This window comes from Alligator sinensis, unplaced genomic scaffold, assembly GCF_000455745.1.
Source record: "Alligator sinensis unplaced genomic scaffold, ASM45574v1 scaffold885_1, whole genome shotgun sequence".
NCBI lineage: Eukaryota > Metazoa > Chordata > Crocodylia > Alligatoridae > Alligator > Alligator sinensis.
Window position 1 is genome coordinate 1,586,084 of NW_005842056.1, and position 19,302 is coordinate 1,605,385.

Below are 19,302 nucleotides of genomic sequence, written 5' to 3' on the forward strand. Positions count from 1 at the left end.
ATCCTGGAACTGATTTATTCCCAGTTTATGTCACAGCTCCCACTGAAGTCAATGGGAACAGATCCGTTAGGATCTGACCTTTGGCTGCCACCTTTTACAAGCTTCAGTGCCCAGCACAATCAACCATGTTTATATCACGCTGCCTTGAGCTCCTGCCTCCTTTGTAGTCTGCTGGAGTTTTGCTGTGGATTAAACCGAGCGGCATCGGACAACAGGGTCCAAGGATCACTCTTTCTGGGCTAGGCAAAAAGCAGGGCAGGGTGGCACCTTGTTTGTCACATCTGGGTGGGGCATGGCAGTGACTTTATTGTATGCAGCAAGAGGGCACAACTGTTCATGGACCAGAGCCAGATATATGATGTGCAGGTGAAAATGCAAGGGAAATGCAGATGCTGGAAGTAGATGCTGCTCTTAAAAAAAGAAAAAAAGAAAAAAAGAAAAAAAAAGGAAGGATCTAGAATTAAGTGCATGTGAATATGTAGTATATATATGAATATACAGCATGTGTGTGTGTGCACGAGCACGCGATCAGGGATATGTATTCTATACATACATATATAATCTTGGGGTGCATGTATATATAATATATGTGTTTGCCAGTGGATTTGCACGTGCATATATGAGGAATTAATTGGCTTGGCTGCTCTTCGGCAGGAGAAACTGGGTGATTTGTAGGAGGGTTGATCCCATCTTCCTCCATATTCCCATCAAACTCGCACATTCCCTCTGCCCCGGCTGCAGCCCTTTGCTGAGAGGACATTGCTTGGATGTTTTTGGTGACTCACAGGCAGGCGAGGAATGCAAAGCATGAGCTACTTACAGGCTGTGCGAGGCCTCTGTGAGCAGCGGGGGCAGCTGTCCGAGACAGATAGCGAGCCGTCAGCTCCTTCACTCTCCCTTGCCCTTGTGGAGGTATGTGGCTGGAGTTGTCTGACCCGTCTAGAAATGTCCAGGTCCTCTCATCTGAAACAGAGACAGACGTGTGCGTTGAGATCCGTGCCAGTGTGCCACGGGACAGGCAGGCAACTGGCCTGAAGCGCAAGCAAGGCAAAGGATGGGCCGATGCTCCCCCCAGTTCCTGGAGCAGGACCAATTCCCTCCACAGCTGGGCTCCCAGCTGCACGGTGGCTGAGGGAACTGGGCTGTGAAGCAGGGGCATAATTGGGCATTTCTGCACTCGGGGCGGTGGCAGTGAGCAGGGCAGAGGCTGCAGCTGGGCTGCTGGCAGCTGGGAGGGCCACAATGGTGGCGGCTATTTTTTGTGCCCCCTTCTCCTCCTCAGTTGGTGCCTGGGACTGGTGCCCCAGTGACCACCCCGCCTCCTTAGTTATACTAGGGGTCGGGGCAAAAAGTTGCCGCCCCAAGAATGGGTCACTGCTTGCTCTAGGCCAGGAGAGGGAGGCAGCCAGGGGCACTTTTTCTCGCCCCTCACCAGGTTATGGTGATGCCACTTTCACAATGAAGTTCAATTTCCAGGGATGAGAAGGTACCCGGAAATGAAACTTATTCACTTTTAACTTCAACCAGTTCCCCCCTCTTCTCCTTTTATGACCCAGCAATTCGTTCATTCATCTTCGCATCTGCCCCCTGAGGTCGGGAGGGTATTGCATGCCTTGCTTTCCAGATGGGGAACTGAGGCACGGTCACACGGGAAATCTGAAGCAGAGCTGTGAAATAAGCCTGTGTCTTGGGCTATTCCTTTTACCACAAAACCATCCTTCCTCCATGATGAGATATAGCTGGTCTCCTCATTCAGCTATCAGGGCTTACCCCCGGCATTTGCTAACCGCGTTCCCACTCTTGCTCACTGGCAATCGCACAGTCGGTGAGTAGTAACCCTCTCCTTTAACCGGTCCTTGACCGGCTGCTTTTTCTTTGATCGCCGCTCTCTGCCCAGTGCATGTGTGCAGAGCTAAGGGGCTGATCCTGAGGACAAGAGGTCACCAAAGAGAAAGGGGAGATCCCAGCTGGCAATGGGAAAGCCAACCAGGTGCTGTTTGAGACACCCCCTCTGTATGCCAACAAGCATGGCTATTGAGCTGCCTGTCTTTCATGTGGCCAGTGCCTTTCTGGACAGGATGGGCCATCATTATTAGTAGCAGGACTACTACTAGTAGTCGTAGTAGTATATAATATGGGTACTAGCAGTAGTACTAATAATAATACTCCAAATGGCCAATCAGGACATTGAAATCCACTACTTCCCACCCTTTACATTGCCTGTCTACAAACACATACGGATAGATGTTCACATATGGATTTTATTTCTTCCGTCAATGCTGAAAAAGCAGGACAGATCCACAGTAAAGTGTGCCCAGGTTCTCCTTTTATTTATTGGCTTCTCTGCTCATACCCCACCATATCTGCAGTAGTATTTACATGTATTTAATGAATTTACTGCAGTAGTTGCAATGGTTTCTGCTTGAACTGGCATAGAGGAAATATGCCCATAAATCCAACCACTGCAGTGCAGTAAATGTTGATTTGGTTTGTAGAGGCAAATGCCATATTTAAGGGCTGCACAAATATGAATAATCTTTATTCATTAGGTAGAGGGGCCAACCAGAAGCACTGAGACAGGCCTTGAAAAAACATGAGATTGGCTTAAAAATCATGCAATTTTTTGCAGATGATAAATACTGGGGTGGTTTGTTTTTTTTTAATTTGCCTGAGTTTTGAACATTTAAGTGTTCATTTCAAGCTTTTCTTTAACACTGTGAGAGCTAGAAAATTTTGTGAGCGCTTGTGAGAGCTTTTTGAAAACTGTAAAAGCTGATATCTTCACGTCATGACACCTCTCCAGCCACTGCAGCTTTAGGGAAAAGACCCGACAGCATGTGCTGTGTGGTGCTATAAAATGGTGACAGCATCCCGCCAAACAAAAGCAGCGTGGGTCTCAGACCACGATCGTTCCAGATGCTTGTGGAGGCTCCACTGAGAGGTGCCACGTCAGGTGGTTTATTGTCCTTGGTGCCACCTGCTTCTACAGATGCCGTGGATTGTCAGTGGAAAAAAGGAGTTGGGATGCCTGGGAAAGCAGCCAGAAATGAGGGCTCAGCCTACCTGGGTTTGCCAGGAGTCACAGGGATATGGGAGGAAGAGAGGACTTAACAGCCTGCAGGAGAACACTTAAAGTGCTCTCTTGGTACTGCTTTTCCATGTAAGCACATGCAGCATTTTGCCATGTGGGCATGGTGAGATGGGTAAGGCAATGTGAAGAAGGCACTGAGTTTCATAGATTTTTAAGGGCAGAAGAGACCACTAGGATGGCTGTTAACACCCCCTGTGACTTCCCATGGCTTGAGCTATGGCGTATAATTTCCGTTGTCCAGTGTTGACTTACAAGTGATGGCCATGGACTACCCTTGGGACAAAGGATTTAGCTTCTGGCACTTGTTAAATGAAATACAATGTGTGCCCTGGTATGCTAAGCACTTCTTTGTTATAGTCATATCATATAAGAATGGAGCATAGACAAGCACTGAACCAGCTGCAGGACATTTTCTCATAAAAAAACACTTATTGGCCAATAGGAAATCCCAGTTTTATCCTACTTGTTCTGCTTGTCATTGCAATACCTAGGAAGGCTGGAATCTCTTACAGAGCCCCAGGGGATACATTTAGACTGTGAATTAGAACGAGGTTTGTAACCATCACAGCGTGAGCTTCTGGAACAACCTTTCAACAGGAGCAATGAGGGCAAACCATTGTGAGCGGGGTTATATGATCGGGTTGTGATTGCAGGGAGCTGGACCTGAATACCAAGAAGGTTCCTTCAGTTGTATGGAATGAGGTGATCCAATCCCACTAAATTTCAAAGTGGCTTTGAGAGTCCCAGAATAAATGGATCAAGTGGTAGGAACAGGAGGCTGATTGAGCAGCAGCTGGTCGATATTACAAGCCAGCAATAACCTGATGGCTCTGGCAGCTTCTTGATTAGGGAAAAAAGTTTCCAGCAAGTTTCTAGCCCTTTTGGTTGCAAAGGCAACCTCTCCAGTATGCCTCAGTTTACTGCAATGCTATCTGTGTGTTGCTTAGTGCATGGCTTAGAAAAGTGGCTCTCAGGGATGGAAACACTCTTCATGCATCTCAGCGGGGTATGGACAATGGGGCTCCCAACAACAATAGGAACGGCAAGATTGCGAACTGCTTCACTGCCAATCGTTTAAGGCAGCCAGTTGTTCTAGGGGGCATGGACTGAGTCAGGATTATGGATACAAATGCTAAATTCAAGCAGGCTGGGAAAAGGTGTGGATGGAAACTTGAAGCCCGGCAACAGATGGTCTGTCTGCACTGCACGCCCATTAGTTACCCTGGGTTTGTGCCTAGGTGCCCTGACATAATGTGCTGTTTGTTTTGTGGGAGCATCTCAGAGCTCCAGTCCTGGATCTGAACCCCATTGTGTTAGAGGCCGAGCAAACCAGCACAAAAAGGAGACCCCAGAGGGAAAGGGTTTACCTAGATAACATTATTGCTACAGCTTGGTTGCGATTTACAATAGATTACATAGTTTGCATAGCACAAATGATTTATTCCCATTGATAGCACATGGCAAACTTTCTGAACCCAAATGTGTCTCAAAGCATTTCCATCCGCTAAAAGGGAAGCCTGGTGGGCTGCTCTTTTAATAGGTATAATTAGATATGGGCCTTTCAGTGAAGTCCCGCCCTATCATTTACTCATTTACTGTCTCTCTTTTTTTAACGTTACAGCACATGGTATTTGCAAGGCTGATGTTTGCTTATCACTTTTCACAAAATAGCAGGCCTTCAACAGAGGGAGTTAAAAACAGCAGCATGAACCGTGTGCTCTGAAAGCATGGAAAGTATGCAATTACGCAGAGCTTTGCGTGACAAAATGCTTAGCAGTTACCCTGTAAATTGCTAATTATAGATAAGAACCCATGTACTTAAGGAACAAGAGTTCATTCCAGTGACCAGAAAGATGGGCTGCAGTGATTTTGCAATTCTTAAACAGCACTGCATAGGATGCATAATATTTGACATTTAGACAGTGCCGGAGCCCTTCACAAACAGTACACGCATCGTAATATTGAAATGTGGCCACCTCTTTGGTGTCAGGGGATATTTTGGCTGAGGCTGCTGGGCCAAAACTTATAGATATTACACACTGTCTGACCCAAAGCACATGAGACTGACTGTTAATGTCTGATCTGAAAAGGCTAGGCAAAGTTTGTGCAATTTGTCTCCCTTTGAGAGATGAAAGACCTGACAGACCCTGCTGGAATGTATTTTATTTATTACAATGGCCTTGATGCGCATCCAGCCTGGTATTATCTGATTCCCACCAACACAAACGTGGCCATATGATTGTTCCTGGCCCCAGACAGTCTAGGGATTTTAAACCCGATACCCTGATCATGAAGGCATCTTCACGGGCTAATTTAGAAAAAGGCTGCATCCTACGGCCCCAACTAGGAGAACTGCCACTGGGAGTTTTGCTTAAGAAAAAAAATGCAGGAGGAGAGTCAAGCCAGCCATCTGGACTCCCAGGGCCCCCCGGATCTGGTTAAGTATTTTAAGACTGAATCCACGAAGCTGAAATTTTAAGATCTAACACGGACACATGAATTGTCCCCTAGCTTGATAGCATCTCCAGCATGGCTGGTAGCCTCAGTTCAATAGAGGTCTGGCATTGAAATAGCAGGGGGGCCACAGGCTGGAGCAGTCCCGAGGAAAGGTCCCTGATGCCCTGGCAGTGGACTGTACGGCAGGGCTGAGTGGTGCCCGTGAAGCGGATCTGCAGGGAACCTGCGCAGCGCCCACTCTGCCCAGCAGCCAGTAATTTAGCCTATCATCTTCACTAATGCAAAACTGATCTGCACATTGCAACCAAAACCAAAGCCTCTCCTAGGGTACCAGGAGCTCGTCTGGTGTCAGTTAACACACACAGGTTCCAGTTTGTGAAGCTTGTCTTGATTAACAGAAGCAGCAAACTGGAAAGGTTCAGAAGAAAGAACCAAAATTTGTCCCTTGCCTCACTCCCCTGCAGTCAGGTAAGGGACACCAGTGGTGGCGCTGGCCCATGCTGTACTTGTATGATCAACTCTGTGGTTAAAGTCAAGCTGAGTGTAGTGCTTGCTCTGCAAAATCTCTCATTATTAGCAGGAACCCAGACATCTGCCAAACACCAAACTTGAGAAAGCTATGTTTTTACCTGCTGGGTCAAAACTTACAATCCTTTGTATTCCCTGGTAAAGTTTTCAATGCCATTCAGGCACAGAAGGCACAGAAACTATATTTCATAGATTCATAGATGTTAGGGTTGGAAGGGACCTCAACAGATCATCGAGTCCGACCCCCTGCCCTGGGCAGGAAGGAGTGCTGGGGTCAAACGATCCCAGCCAGATGCCTATCCAGCCTCCTCTTACAGACCCCTGAGGTAGGGGAGAGCACCACCTCCCTTGGAAGCCCATTGCAAGTTTTGGCCACCCTTGCCGAAACCTTACCAAAATCTTGAAACCTCATTCCAGAATTCAACCACTTTACACCATGCCTACAACCTACAACTAGCCTTCTGGAGGAGACTACACCGTTTTCTCAGGAAGGTCCCACTAGCTCATGACTGGAGACTCATCCGAGGTGCAGAGGGAAAAGGTAAGCACAGCATATCTCTGAATGCGAAGGGCTCTGTCCTTCCTCCCTCTTTGTCCTAAGAACAGTCTGAGTGAGAATAGCTGGGCTAGATGCAACAGCCAAAACCCAAGCGAAGGAAAAGCATAACCTTCTTTTAGCCTCTGAGAAAAAAAAAGCTTGTCTTACAAGGACGGCAGCCCCGCGGATTAGCTTTGCATTCTATTTAAACCATTATGTCCAGTAGGAAACAATGCCACCCACCTGTTGGAGTCCATCACCTCTCTTGCTGGGACTTTTGCTAGACCGCCATCCCCAGTGAGCTACCGAATGACTGAATCATCTATTTAAAAAAGAAGCTGCAGGCTCAGCACCCTGTCTCTCTGGGGTGGCTGGCCAGCAGCATGTCATCACTTTGCTCCTGAAATCATCTGCACTGAACAAACACAGCTGCTAAGCAAAAAGCCCTTTGTGTCACCCTGTGAAGCCCCCGCTAGCCATGCTGATAGCAGTGGCTGTACGTAGGCTTGCTATAGGATCTGACGTGTGCTGTGAAGTGAGGGTGCCATTAGATAGCTCATTCTCAATTTGTTTCTAACAAGAATAAATCCACTATTTTGAACTGTGAGACACTTGGGAAGGAAGGCAGATCCCATCGATGCCAAGCAGCTACCTTATGTAGATGTGTTGCAGCAGATGGCTACTCTCACAGGTGGGCTATTCTGTCCCCTGGTTGTGCCAGCTGCCCCAGCACTGTGCGTCATGTGTGGACACAAATTGGACCTTTCTCAGCTGGATAGGAGAGGGATTACTCAGAGCAAAGGGATCTGTCTTGCTATTTCACAGGAGCATGGAAACCAGAGTTGTTTTTCTTTTTTTTCCTAAGGAAAATCAAATCAGCCAAATCAATTCCAAATCCACGAGTCATTCAAGACCCATGTATGGCCCTACTACCGGCAAACATCTTCCACCCCCACCTGGGGCTTCAGATGTTTCCAAATCATTTGGTGGCATCCTATGTGCAGGCCCAAGCCCGGAGGTTGGGGTTCGGATGCCCACAGCTAGGGAGGAGTCTCCCATTTCCCTAAAGTGGGCGTAAAGCCAAGATCTTCCCATTGGAAATGAAAGTGGGAGATTAACTATATATTACCTCCACGGATACTACCCCATGCCAGAAAAGTGGTTATTCCCTGTCCCTGGGAAAACCACCGTGGTGATCATGGTATTTCCCCTGCCAGATGGAAAAGAGCTGGCTTTTATCTGCCCGCTGAGGCAGGATCACTGTCCCTGCTGTATTTCCTAGCACTTTGTCTTTAAACGGCTGGAGCGACCGGGTAATTGAAATGTCACAGAAGAGGCAGGATAGTGTCTCAGTGTCCTAGGTCGGCTGGATTTGCTACCAGGAATCCCTCGTATCCCTTCTCTATAAACTATGGGATTCTCTGGAGGCGGCAGTAAGTTTAATTGCTGGCTCAGATCCCCATCAGTGTGTCTATGTTTGTGGCACAGACGGGCATCCTGCCACATCCTTTCCTTCTCCCACCTGCACGTCCAGGCGTCTTGCCTTATGCCCTGCTATATATTGGCCCTGGTGGTGAGCGAACGGTGGCAACTCACCCTCAACCTCCGGCGGATGGAGTCACTTCCGAGCTGCGACACAAGCACTCCTATGGGTGCATCGCTGTCACAACTTGCTCCGCTCCCTCCCTCCACTCCTCCTCGTTATAATGGATCATGTGTCTGCCACTAGAAATTAAAGTCCCTTGTACTGAATCACACTGGCCTCCTCCCCTCCCCCCCTCCCCCCTGCTTCACGGGGAGCTCATCAGCCCTCTGACAAAAGGCCCGCGAACGGCTGGCGCCACTCGTGTGGCTGCTCTTGTGGAATGCACATAGCTGGGTAAGCGCTAATAATAGCCGGAGAGGAAACCGAGGTGGCAGCTTAATCCGGGGCCCAGGCACTCATTGGCTCTGCTAACTCAATGGTGACATGTTCAAATCTCTTCCCCTGTCCTGTGCTCCGATGGGCCATTGTGCTGCCATCACTGCCTTGATCCCATCTGTTCTAGCGGAGGTCAACAAGGCTACGTTCAGCCCCAAGCCCGGGCAGCATTCTTGGCAGTCTGTCCAGGTCCAGCACCTTCACAGCTGCTACTTGGAGACCTTTTGTCCCTGCGGTGGCTAGGAAATATGTGGAAGGCAGAGGGGTGGGTTAGGAGGAAGGTCAGAGGCCAACTAGACAGACTGAATGGTTCGCCTTTCCTGAGCAGGCTGGGTTGAAAGTCTGTCCCTCTGGGATGAGCGGAGAACACCGTCCAGCTTCCAGTGGTGCAAAAGGCAGATTGTCCGTAGCTGGGGCGAGTACAGGCAGCTTCTGTTCATCCCTCTCAGTGGCTAAAAAAGTGCATCTTCAGCTTTTTCAGCTTTGCCTGCCTGCTTGCAACCAGGGCACAGGATAAAAAACATTACAGGGCTCCGGGCTGAGTTTTCCAGCATGAGGAAAAAAGGGTGGATGTGTTGGCAGGGATGAGAGATCTGTTTCTAGTGAAGCCATGGTCAAAAAAGGATCCAGAACAATGATGCTGGGAGGCTTTTCAATTATCCTTTCTTGCTCCTGGAACATATTTTTGCTTCACTTACAAACGCCATCGTTTTACCTAACATTCAATGCTGCAAAGTGTGGTTGGGATCTGCTTTTCAAGCTCCCTTCTTTCTAAGGATCAGCCAGCCTCATGGGATAGTTCAGTGTTGTCAGCTCCAGACATTAAAAAATGATGACTCCAGTTTCAGAAAATCATAACAGTGGCTTAAAATGATGGGATTTAAAGAAAAAATAACCCATGCCGTGTTTTCTAATTTGCCTTCTGGGTTTTCGACCCTTTGGAATGCAGTCAAGTCACAGTTTCATGCTTTTGTTTTACAGCAAAACAGGTTAGAAGTGCGCCCATTTAGAAATGAGCCTTTATCATAGAGTCATAGAAAATGATGGTTGAAAGGACCTCAGGAGGTCACATCTAGTCCACCCCCCTGCTCAAAGCAGGACCAGCCCCAACTACATCATCCCAGCCAGGAACTTGCATGACTGCTATAAATGGGACACTAAGGGAATCTTTAGTAATCATTTAGTGTGGATTGGTAACACTGTTTTCAGCTTGCAAATGCATACAGTTTAGGACAGTCGCCTTGATGTGTTTGTACGGCATGTGCCCAATCTCAGTTTGGGCTAACTAGGCTCAGTCATACACACAAACAGCTGACAATGCAAGGTTTAAATCTGCTCGTCTTCTCCGGAGGTGTTTGCCCAGCAGATGTGGCAGCCGCGAGAACCACATTGAAGCACAGGGCTAACACCTGAAATGTGGAACGTGGCTCTGACTTTAAAGTGCGAGAATGGAGTGAAATGCCCACCCAGCCAATAAAGGGCAGCAATGTTAAAAGGAAATTCGGTTTTAAAATACACTTCATTTTTAGTGAGTTACTTGTGAAACGAGTATATGTCTAGGGCCAAGATTTTCAAAGGGGACATGATGGAGGTTCGACTTGTAAAAATTAGGACCCCATAAAATGTCTCGGGTTGGGTGCCCCCGCATTGAAACACGGGACATCACGAGCCACTTGTGAAAGATTACCTTTAATCCGATAGTTCTCTGCAGGTGACACCTCACAATTTAATACCACTGCAGACAGAGCTTGGACAGATACCAGGGCCACTCTGAGGCACTGGGCTGTTATTTTTAGTCATTGCAAAAACACAGGCTGGGTGGAATGTGCAGACTCTATTTTGGTGCAAAAATGCAAGGAAGGTTTCCCAAGGAACAGCTGTCGGTGGCACTGCCGGGTGGAGGAGGAGGCTTCCTGTAAAGGGTGGTGGAAGAGACTGTGAACACCCCCAGGGAAACCTCCCAAGCATTTCGCCATATTATTGGGCTGGACGAAGCAGGATGCAGATTTAGCTGCAGACTCACAGTCGGGTCCCGCTTTATACTCAGCTTCTCCTTATAGAAAGGTTTAATAATGGTTCACCGATATTCTCCCAGAGGGCTAATAAGTTTTTAGAGAGTTTGACAGGCTGCTTATAACCGTGGCCTGTACTTACCTCTGCCACTTTCTTCTGATCACTTTATAACCCTCTCTCACTTGTATTGCTGTGTTTGTAGCACTCGTGCAATGGCTCTTCATTCAGGCTTTATAAATGGAATTGTAATCTACAGCGTGATTGCAAGTGAGCCATATGGATGTCATTTGAACGGTCCCTTTTGCGCTGTGTTTCCTGCCTTATTTGTCACTTCAATGCCTAACCCACTAACTGTTAGTCTCGCGCTTCCCTCCTTAGAAAAGATCAAAGCTTTGTTGTGCCAGGGGCTGTACATACAGATGAAGAGATTCAATCCCTGCCCATAGGACTCACCATCTCAGTAGATGAGGCAGCGGGTGAGGGAAAGGGGTATTATCCCCATCGTCAAGAAGGGGAACTGAGGGGCAGATTAAGTGATTCCCCCAAGGTCAAACAGGCAGTCTGTGACAGGGCAGGCAGCTGACACCAGGTCAGGGTCAATTCAGGATCAGTCTGGCTGTGGGGAATGAGCTTTGTTTAGAAGGGACTTTCATCCTACTGCATTCACAGCTTTCCCTTGGATGGTGCCTTGGTGAACTCAAGCTGAGCAAAGACCTGATTTCCTATATTTGCTTCGATGCTGTTGACTGTATAATTTAGCCAAGTGGGGAATTCTGCCGTGCTATCGCTGACCATCACCAACCAGGGAATTCACAACCAATTGTTTCATGGCTTCCTCTTGCTTACTATGAACAGGGTGGTGGTAAATTCTAACATAGATTATGTAAAGCTCTTAATGAATCAAGGCTAAGAGATCTTACTTCTTCTTTGGAAAACCCTGTTGGAAGAAAAAGCCCAGTAACCTCCTAAAAAAGCAACCACTAGCATTTCCCATTCAATCTGAAGAAGTGTTGGCTCCTTCAAACAGAGTGAATGGATCTCAGAGGTGCAGAAAAGAAGGGTTGACTTTTTAAGAGTCTCTTTTAAAGAGAAGAAGGAAAAATACTGTGTTTTCCTGTCAAGAGTGTAAGAGCCCAAGGCACAAGCTGTCATTTCAGGGTCCAGACCCAAACTTTTCTGCCGTTCAGAGGAAGTGTTAGTATGCAGCTTTGGACAACAGAGTTATTTTTGTTGCACCATTTCCAGCGCGCACACTGAAACCTGATGAGGATGATTCCTGCACCCAACATTATTCATTGCACTAGGCGCTGCACATGGAAGACATGATTTCCAGCCCAACAAGAATCAGTGTCAAGGGTATTCTGCATTATGAGGAGGCTGATGCAGAAAGTGGTTGAGACTAAAGGTGCATACACACCGCTCAGCTGCTACCTATCCAGAATGGATTTGCCCTTTTTAAAAGGCAGCTGCTCTCAATGTAGTTTTGAGAGCACCTGGCTGGAAAAACACTAAGAAACATCTTCTGTGAAACCCAGCTCTGAGTGAGGAAAGAAAGAGACCCTGCTTCATGCCAGGTAAAAAGCACTTGAGACCAGGAATGAGGCAATGGTACCGAGGGAATCATCAGCGAATGAGGCCCCAGTTAGTAGCTGGAGCTATGGGGTATCTGCTTGGAGCATTTCCTTGAACTTGAAAGGCATTCCCTTCCTTCATTGAGAGAGGGTGAGCTAAAGAGGACAACACTGGTGGAGTGACAACAGCATTACCAGCCCCCCTGCCAGATACCTGCGTGCGCCTGTGGCTTGACCTACACACATTTTGTACTGGTATAATTAATTATGCCTGGCTATTTGCCAATGTAACTATGCCTCTGCACCTTCAGTGTGGTTGCATTTCTAGTGGTCTGAAGGTGTGTAGTACTACTTCATCTTATTCCTCCTCCCATACAGGAGCAAGCGAGTTGAGTAAGGAATATAATCCTCTGGCCAGGGGTTAACTAAAGCAGTACACTTACACCGGTGCGGCTTTTATGTGTAGACAAACCTTTTTACTACTGTATTATTACCTCAAGATTATTTTGTTTCATTTGCTTGGATATAATGAATAGTCCAAGTCATTTACGGGCATGAATAGGCATGTTACACACAGGCCCTATCATTTCTCTTGCTCTTATTTAGTTAGGGTAAAGGGTTGCCCACTACTTTGTGTTGGGCCTGGTAGCCTTTTCTCTGAAGGGCATAAGAAGTGCCATACTGGGTCAGACGTAGGGCCATGCAGCTCTGTGTCTGATGTCTGACAGCGGTGAGTAGTAGATGCTTTAGAAAGTTTTCTAACTTTGTTTTTCCCATTTTTAACTGGCATTTCTAACATATGGACTCTTCCTAGTTTTGCTTTTTCTACTGAAAAGGAGCCTGAAGCTGTTTAATAAGGGTTTTTAGGGCAATGGCTAGGAAGGAAAAACAGCTTTGCTGTCCTCCCAGGTGATGGCTGGAGCTCACTGGGTGTATCCAGAAGGAAACAATAGGAACAACCCAAGAATAAATGAATGAGCACATGCTTTGCATTTCACCAGCGCTTTCCACCTCAGGGTTTCAGACTACTTGCCTGCAGTTTTAGCAGCATTTTAACCTCCTATAGGGCAACACAGAGACACACCCTTCAGCTGATGGAAATCCATGGAGTTATGCTGGTTTATGTTGGCTGAGAGCAAAAATCTTTAAGTGATTTGCTCAAGGTCACCCACTTGCTCAGTGGCACAATTGAAAGTGGACCCTAAAACTCCCAACTCAGTGCTCTGCCCCATCTATTAGATAAAATGTCCACATCTCTGGTGCAAATGAGGCAGAATACATAAAATGCAATAGATTCAGCAGTGCCAGGATGTACACTATTACTGCTAGGGGTTGGAAAGGTTTCTGGGCCTTTCTATAGGCCCTTCCTGGGCTGGACAACTAAACAGCACTGCTAAAAGGATTTCCCAAAGTCCTAAATTATAGGCCTGATCCTGAAGGGTGCTGGGCAAACCCTGTTCCCCACGGTTTCAGATAGGTGCTGTGCAGCTCCCCATAGGAAGCCCCATGAATGATGCATGGGCACACAAACACTTCCTTCATTATCTGCGTAAGTCGAGGGGTAACAAGATGGTGGGCAGGGGGGCAGTTTCCATGTTTAGCAAGCCCTAGTCGGACTTTTCTTCCTAAAGGACATCAGTTCCTGCAAGACCCACCTCATCCTTCCCCGTCTGCAAATGCCAAGCGAACATGAAAAAAGAAGTCACTGCCCCTTGTTGTGACCGCTCGGGCTCCTCCATCTCTTCCAAGCACTAAGGTGCTATCCCCGTGGCCCTCTCCAGCACACATCTGGCCAGCTGGTACTGTACTGTGAATGCTATACCTGCTTCATCTGCTACAACAGGCCAAACTTTCACCTTCTGGAAATCGGTACAGCTCTGGTGAAGTAACTATAGCCGAGGGTGTGTCCCAGTGAATTTAAAATGGCCTGACAACCTTGGTGGTTTGATCATAGGGGGAGCAAGGATGCTTTTTGTCACCCATGTATAAAGCCCTCTCTCCATTACCAGTAGCCTCCCCAAATGCTTAAGCCAAAATTCTGCTGACCCAGACAGAAAATACAACGGGATGGTGCAGCAAGACTCAGCCTGCCCTAGGGAAAGGGCATCAGGCTGGCAAGATGCATTTCTTAGATGGCAGCAAACTCATTGAGCTTCAGCCTAGGAGAGGCTGAGTACCCATCGGCTGATGGGTTTTGAGTTCAGGCCCTTTCTGGTGGTATATCATTCAGAGACATGCAAATCATCATTCAAATCTAACCAAGCTATCCAGCCAAAGAGGACTTACCAGGTGTTCCTGACTTGTGTCTTTCCTGCAGAAAGTCCCAGAGGAAATCTGTCGGCGTTGGAAATCACAACCCAGCAGCCCTTAGAGTATCCTAGGAAGGAGCCCTGCTCCACCGTGTCTCCCTTGATCCTTGCTCTGCCTCAGCCCAGGCTCTGACAGCTGATTTTATCACAGCGCGCCGAGCTATGTTAAGACGATGAACCAAACGGTCTATATTTAGGGGCCATGCTAGTAGCTATTCCATCAGGCTGAGTCAATCATGAGTTCCTGCAACTATGGGCTGGGGGAAGGGTCGGGGGGAGGTCTCAGGCCTTAGCTGGGTATCGGACTTCGCAATGTCGATAGGTTTATTCATTCGGGACATCCCCGTGGTAATTCAGTATGGGGAGCTGTATGCCTTCCAAGCACCGTGCGGTGGGGAAAGGGCATTTTCCTGAGTCATCCTCTCGTCCTTAGGCTCTGACCACCTGCATCTTATTCTGCGGCCATGAGGTTTTTGCTATGTTGGAAGTAAGGAAAGGTGATGGGTATTCACTAAAATAATCAGAGTTGTAATTAGCTCTGAACGCAATGCACATTTTTTTCTAGCATACCTTAGGTTTGGAAGAGGGAAAAGCACGAGGAGATGAGAGAGAAGAAAACAGGCTAAGGAATGGTCCAGAGAAGACTAACTGGGCTGTCCTCTCCATTGAGTAATATCATGTGATAGTGAGCTCCACAGACTAAAAACCCCAACAACATTGCTTTTAATGATTGTAGATTTTTTGCCCTATAATTTTGCTCTGTTCTTCCAAGGCTGCAGGAAAGGGCTATTTGTGTAAACCATAGCAATAGCACGCGTTGTTACCCTGGCTGGGATAGAAACGCAAGAGCCAACAAACCATGTGCCTAGCGCAGGACGGTCCCTAGCTGAGGCCAGGAAGAAATTCCTACCCTTCCACTGCCATGATACACCCAGGGAGGTGCTCTGTGTGGGTGCTGTGCTTTGATGCGTTGGCCAGAGATGGTAATGATGATGATGATGATGACTCTAATCCTATGCTGTCCCGATTACTTTGATTCCCCAGCTAGGAGAGTAGGAGCTAAAGGGAGTGGGGGATAACATCTACATTAACAGTCTACTCTTAAAAGCCTTGTTTTGCCCATGGGCCAAATTCACTAGTGCTGGCTCAGTCAGATCCACTGCCGCTAACTTAGACCTCTTTAACTGCCATTTACTGAGTTAGACCATAGGTCCATCTTGCCTAGTCTCCTGTGTCACACACGGGCAGAGGGTGGATGCTGAAAGGGAGAGTGAACTGGGTATGACCAGGGTTTTTTTTCCCGTGGTTCTTCTCTCACTTGCAGCCTCCAGCATTCAGGGTCTAGGAAGTTCTGATTCAGAGGCTGAATCCCTAATTCTCATGCTCAATAGCTACTGATGCCCCTTTCCTCCAAAAATGTGTCCAATCCCTTTTTTAATTTAGCTGAACTATCAGTGTCTACAACATCTGGTAGCGATGAGTTGCACACTTTAATGACACGCTGTGTGAAAAAGAGCTTCCTTTGTTAGTTTTGAACTTACTACCTACTAGTTTAACTTTGGGACCCCTAGTTCTTGTACTGTGAGACTCTTTGTACTCGCCCAGACTCCCTTTGCTTCACATACGTTCTGCGGACATCTGAAGCAAGTCTCAGTTGGAAGAACTTTGTGGCTGAGCAAATGTAAGAAGAGGTAGGCTTACTCATTACTAGAAGTGTAGGTAAGAAACCCAACATCAGTGAGAGCTAAAAGATGAGCAGGAGGAAGCGGCTTGGAGGAGGTGGACGTCCCAAGCTCTTGTGATGAAAGATTTGGTTGCAATTTAAGTACTCTCCACTCGGTGCCCAGATGTGCTATGGATTTCCTCTTTGACGCTGGACAAGTCTCGTTATCTCTTTGGGTCTCAGTTCCTCGCCCATAAAATGGACACAATAGCATTTTGCTATTAACTACTTAGAGCATAAACATTTTGGAGCAATGACTGTCTCTTTGTCCCGTATTTGTACAGGCCTACATCTCCGCTGGAGCCTGTTGGCACTATAGTATCATAAATGGGAAGCAGAGCTTGTAGGTTCATTGTATTGAGTGTGTGAGGGCAGATTTGGGTCTCTGATTGATTGACACCCTGTCTTTTCTGTTCCAAGGCCCAAATCACTTGCAGGCCTCACCTTTTCTCCCCGAGCTGCTCACAATCTGCGACTGTGCTAAGACTCCTGGGTGTTTCTCCTCCCCTGCTATGCTTTGTGAAACGCCTAGGATACTCTCCCTCAACAATTTGGGCCAGTGCTTTAAATACGTAAGCATCACATTACCAGCCACTTGCGGAGAGCCAGGACTTTGGTTCAAACCTGTGCTTCGAGAGAGCATGGCCCCTCCCGATGATCTGTTTAATGATTCCTTCAAGAAATTAGAATTAGGGAAGAAAGTTAGCTCAGAATGGGCTGAGATCCGGCTACTTGCATAGAGAGCCCCAGACAAAATATAGTATAAAGACCACAGTCATTCGTCCGCCACGTCAAGGAGACATTGTGTGCCAGGCCAGAGGTGGTCTCTGAGCAAGACACGGTTCATCAGGAGTAGGGACTTATCAAATACTTGCACACTGAGTACCTTAAATATCCAGAAGAGAGAGGCAAAGGGATGTGATTAAGCATGTAATGTGCACTTCATTGATTACCAGCCAGGGTCTGAGTCATGGAAGTGGAGACGGCAGGGGTTGTCATATGTTTACCAGCTCAGCTAACTGGATTATTCACACACTTTGTAAAAGGCAAGAGTCAGTAAACGGAGTGACAGGCTGGCTTGGGAGCATCAAGGGCATGCGGCGGAGCAGTCTCTTATTCATTTAGCAGGTATGCGGAGATGATGGAAAGCCGGTCAACACAGGAAGGATAGGAGATCAAGGATGGAGCCCGTCACTGGCAGGCAGTAACTGTGTGCGTGGTGTGTGTGCATGTGCGTGTGTGTGTACAGATGCATAGAGGGCAATGGGTTTCTCATGGCAGCAGTAGACAGCAGCCAGGTGCTCTGATCGTAACTCTGATCAGAGGTACTCCGATTGCAACTAGCAGCCCTGCGAGGGAGGGCCAGATTCTTCACCACCTCCTGTTCCACCCGATTTCTGATTACTTTCAATTCCCCAGCTAAGAGAGAAGGAGCTAAAGGGACCGAGGGATAACATCAGCAATAGGTGAAGCTGAATCTGGTTCTGCAGGACTGAGGATATTCACCTTTCTGAACAGGGCAGTGCATGTGACTAGTCAGGTGCATCCCAGCAAGGCCAGCAAGCTGCTTTTTCAAGGAAGAGTCCTTGGGGAAACCTTCATCCAAGAGAGCCTGGGGTGGGAGAGGGCCAGGTTGGGGTACCTGCCAGAGCGGGTCAGGCAACAGGGCCTGCTTTGCCTCTCTAGATCAAGGTTGATTCATATTTAAGAGTATTGAATGAAATACTCACCCTAGTGGGAGCTTTAGGACGGGGTCACTCAAACTAGTTACCTTATGATGACAGGGGATGAGGATTTCCAGCATGACAGTACCTCCCGTGGAGACTGCCTGTGTGCCTGCTGTTAACGTATGGTAGGTGAAAGCTAACCTGCAATAGCTTACACCTTTTTTTATTACAGGGTGGGCTACCATGGCCTAGCTTACATCTTCCATGGGTAAGAGCAATCTTTCCCCCACAACCTTTTCCCTTGCGGTACCTAGTTCATCAGTGACATGCTCGCTGGGAGCTTCTTCTGGCTTGCGGATGAGGACCAGGAACCTGAAGGTCAGGCTGGGTCTCATGCTGGGGTTCGGGAGCCTCTATTAAACTTTTCACAGGATAGAGCAGTATGTCCTCAATGGGCACCTGGATCCCAGACTTAAAAATAGACCTGCCTGACTGTAGAGCCCTGAAAGCCAGACGTACTGACTAGTTAGAGGAGCGTTCACATTCAGTTTTCTCTTGTCACATTTACACAAAGGAGCTGAAGAAACTGCAGGGAATTTTTCTGGATCATTGCCATTGTAATAGTCTGCATTATTGCCAGTGTCAGAGCTATATTCATTGTAAAGAGCTACTTATAATACAAGTACAGAGTTTTTTAAAAACATTTTTAAATGCATGTGGGCCAGACCTATTGGTGGTGTGAAACAGCGTTGTTCCACCATCTTCAGTGGCTCTGTGCTGCTTTATGCCAGCTGAGGAGTTTATACACATCATTTTTCTCATCACTACACTGAACCCGCCCCATATGTTTCTCAGTGGGGCTGGAGTTAAGCGCGGACTGTGTCCCTGGTGGCGGTTTGGAAATTCCCTCAACGGTTTCTCATTTTTCATCTCTCCACATTTTGGAGCCTCAGTCCCAGTCCCCTTTCCCTCCTACCTTGCTAAAATGACTGAGATGCATCCTTCCAGCCTGGCAGTGCTGCACCTTCACCTGCTGGAGCGGGACACGGGGCTCCCTCCCCTTGAGACCGAGCTAATTCTCCATGCAACGGTTGTTTCGTACAAGTTTAAAACCTGCAACCTGAGGGGTTGGATTGAAGGGAAAAGCCAAGTTACCGCTAGATGGCACTGGAGCCCCTCGCAGAGTAAACTGCCAGCTCTGCAGAAGAAGCAAGAGCTTTTTTTTTTTGGTGATATCTCTTGTTGGACCAGCTGTATAGTTGGACAAGTTTATGGGCACAGCGTGCCATTCTGTGGGTCACACCAAACCTACTATCTTCCAGTCACATCGAACCTACCACCTTGGGAGAAGACACAATCTGGCTGCTTTAATAATCATGCTTTAAAGTAGCAAATATAAAAAAACGACAATTGCTGGGTTTTTAATATGATACATCCCCCCCGTATTACTGGGCTAAGGATTTGTGAACCTTATGATAGGGAAA

At 47.5% G+C, this 19,302-nt stretch overlaps 1 protein-coding gene and 1 long non-coding RNA gene across 3 annotated transcripts in view; one reads left to right on the top strand and one right to left on the bottom strand.

Annotated features, from left to right (window-relative positions):
- XIRP1 (xin actin binding repeat containing 1) overlaps positions 1 to 19,302 on the bottom strand; it is a 45,393-nt gene that overhangs the window by 10,735 nt on the left and 15,356 nt on the right. For both annotated transcript variants that reach the window (XM_025203375.1, XM_025203376.1), the window contains exon 7: positions 821 to 963. In XM_025203375.1, the coding sequence (XP_025059160.1) occupies positions 821 to 963 (143 nt within the window). The remainder of the gene's footprint in view (positions 1 to 820; positions 964 to 19,302) is intronic.
- LOC102369727 overlaps positions 8,362 to 19,302 on the top strand; it is a 49,753-nt gene continuing 38,812 nt past the window's right edge. The window contains exon 1 of the long non-coding RNA XR_323747.3: positions 8,362 to 12,122. This is a non-coding gene — a long non-coding RNA (uncharacterized LOC102369727). The remainder of the gene's footprint in view (positions 12,123 to 19,302) is intronic.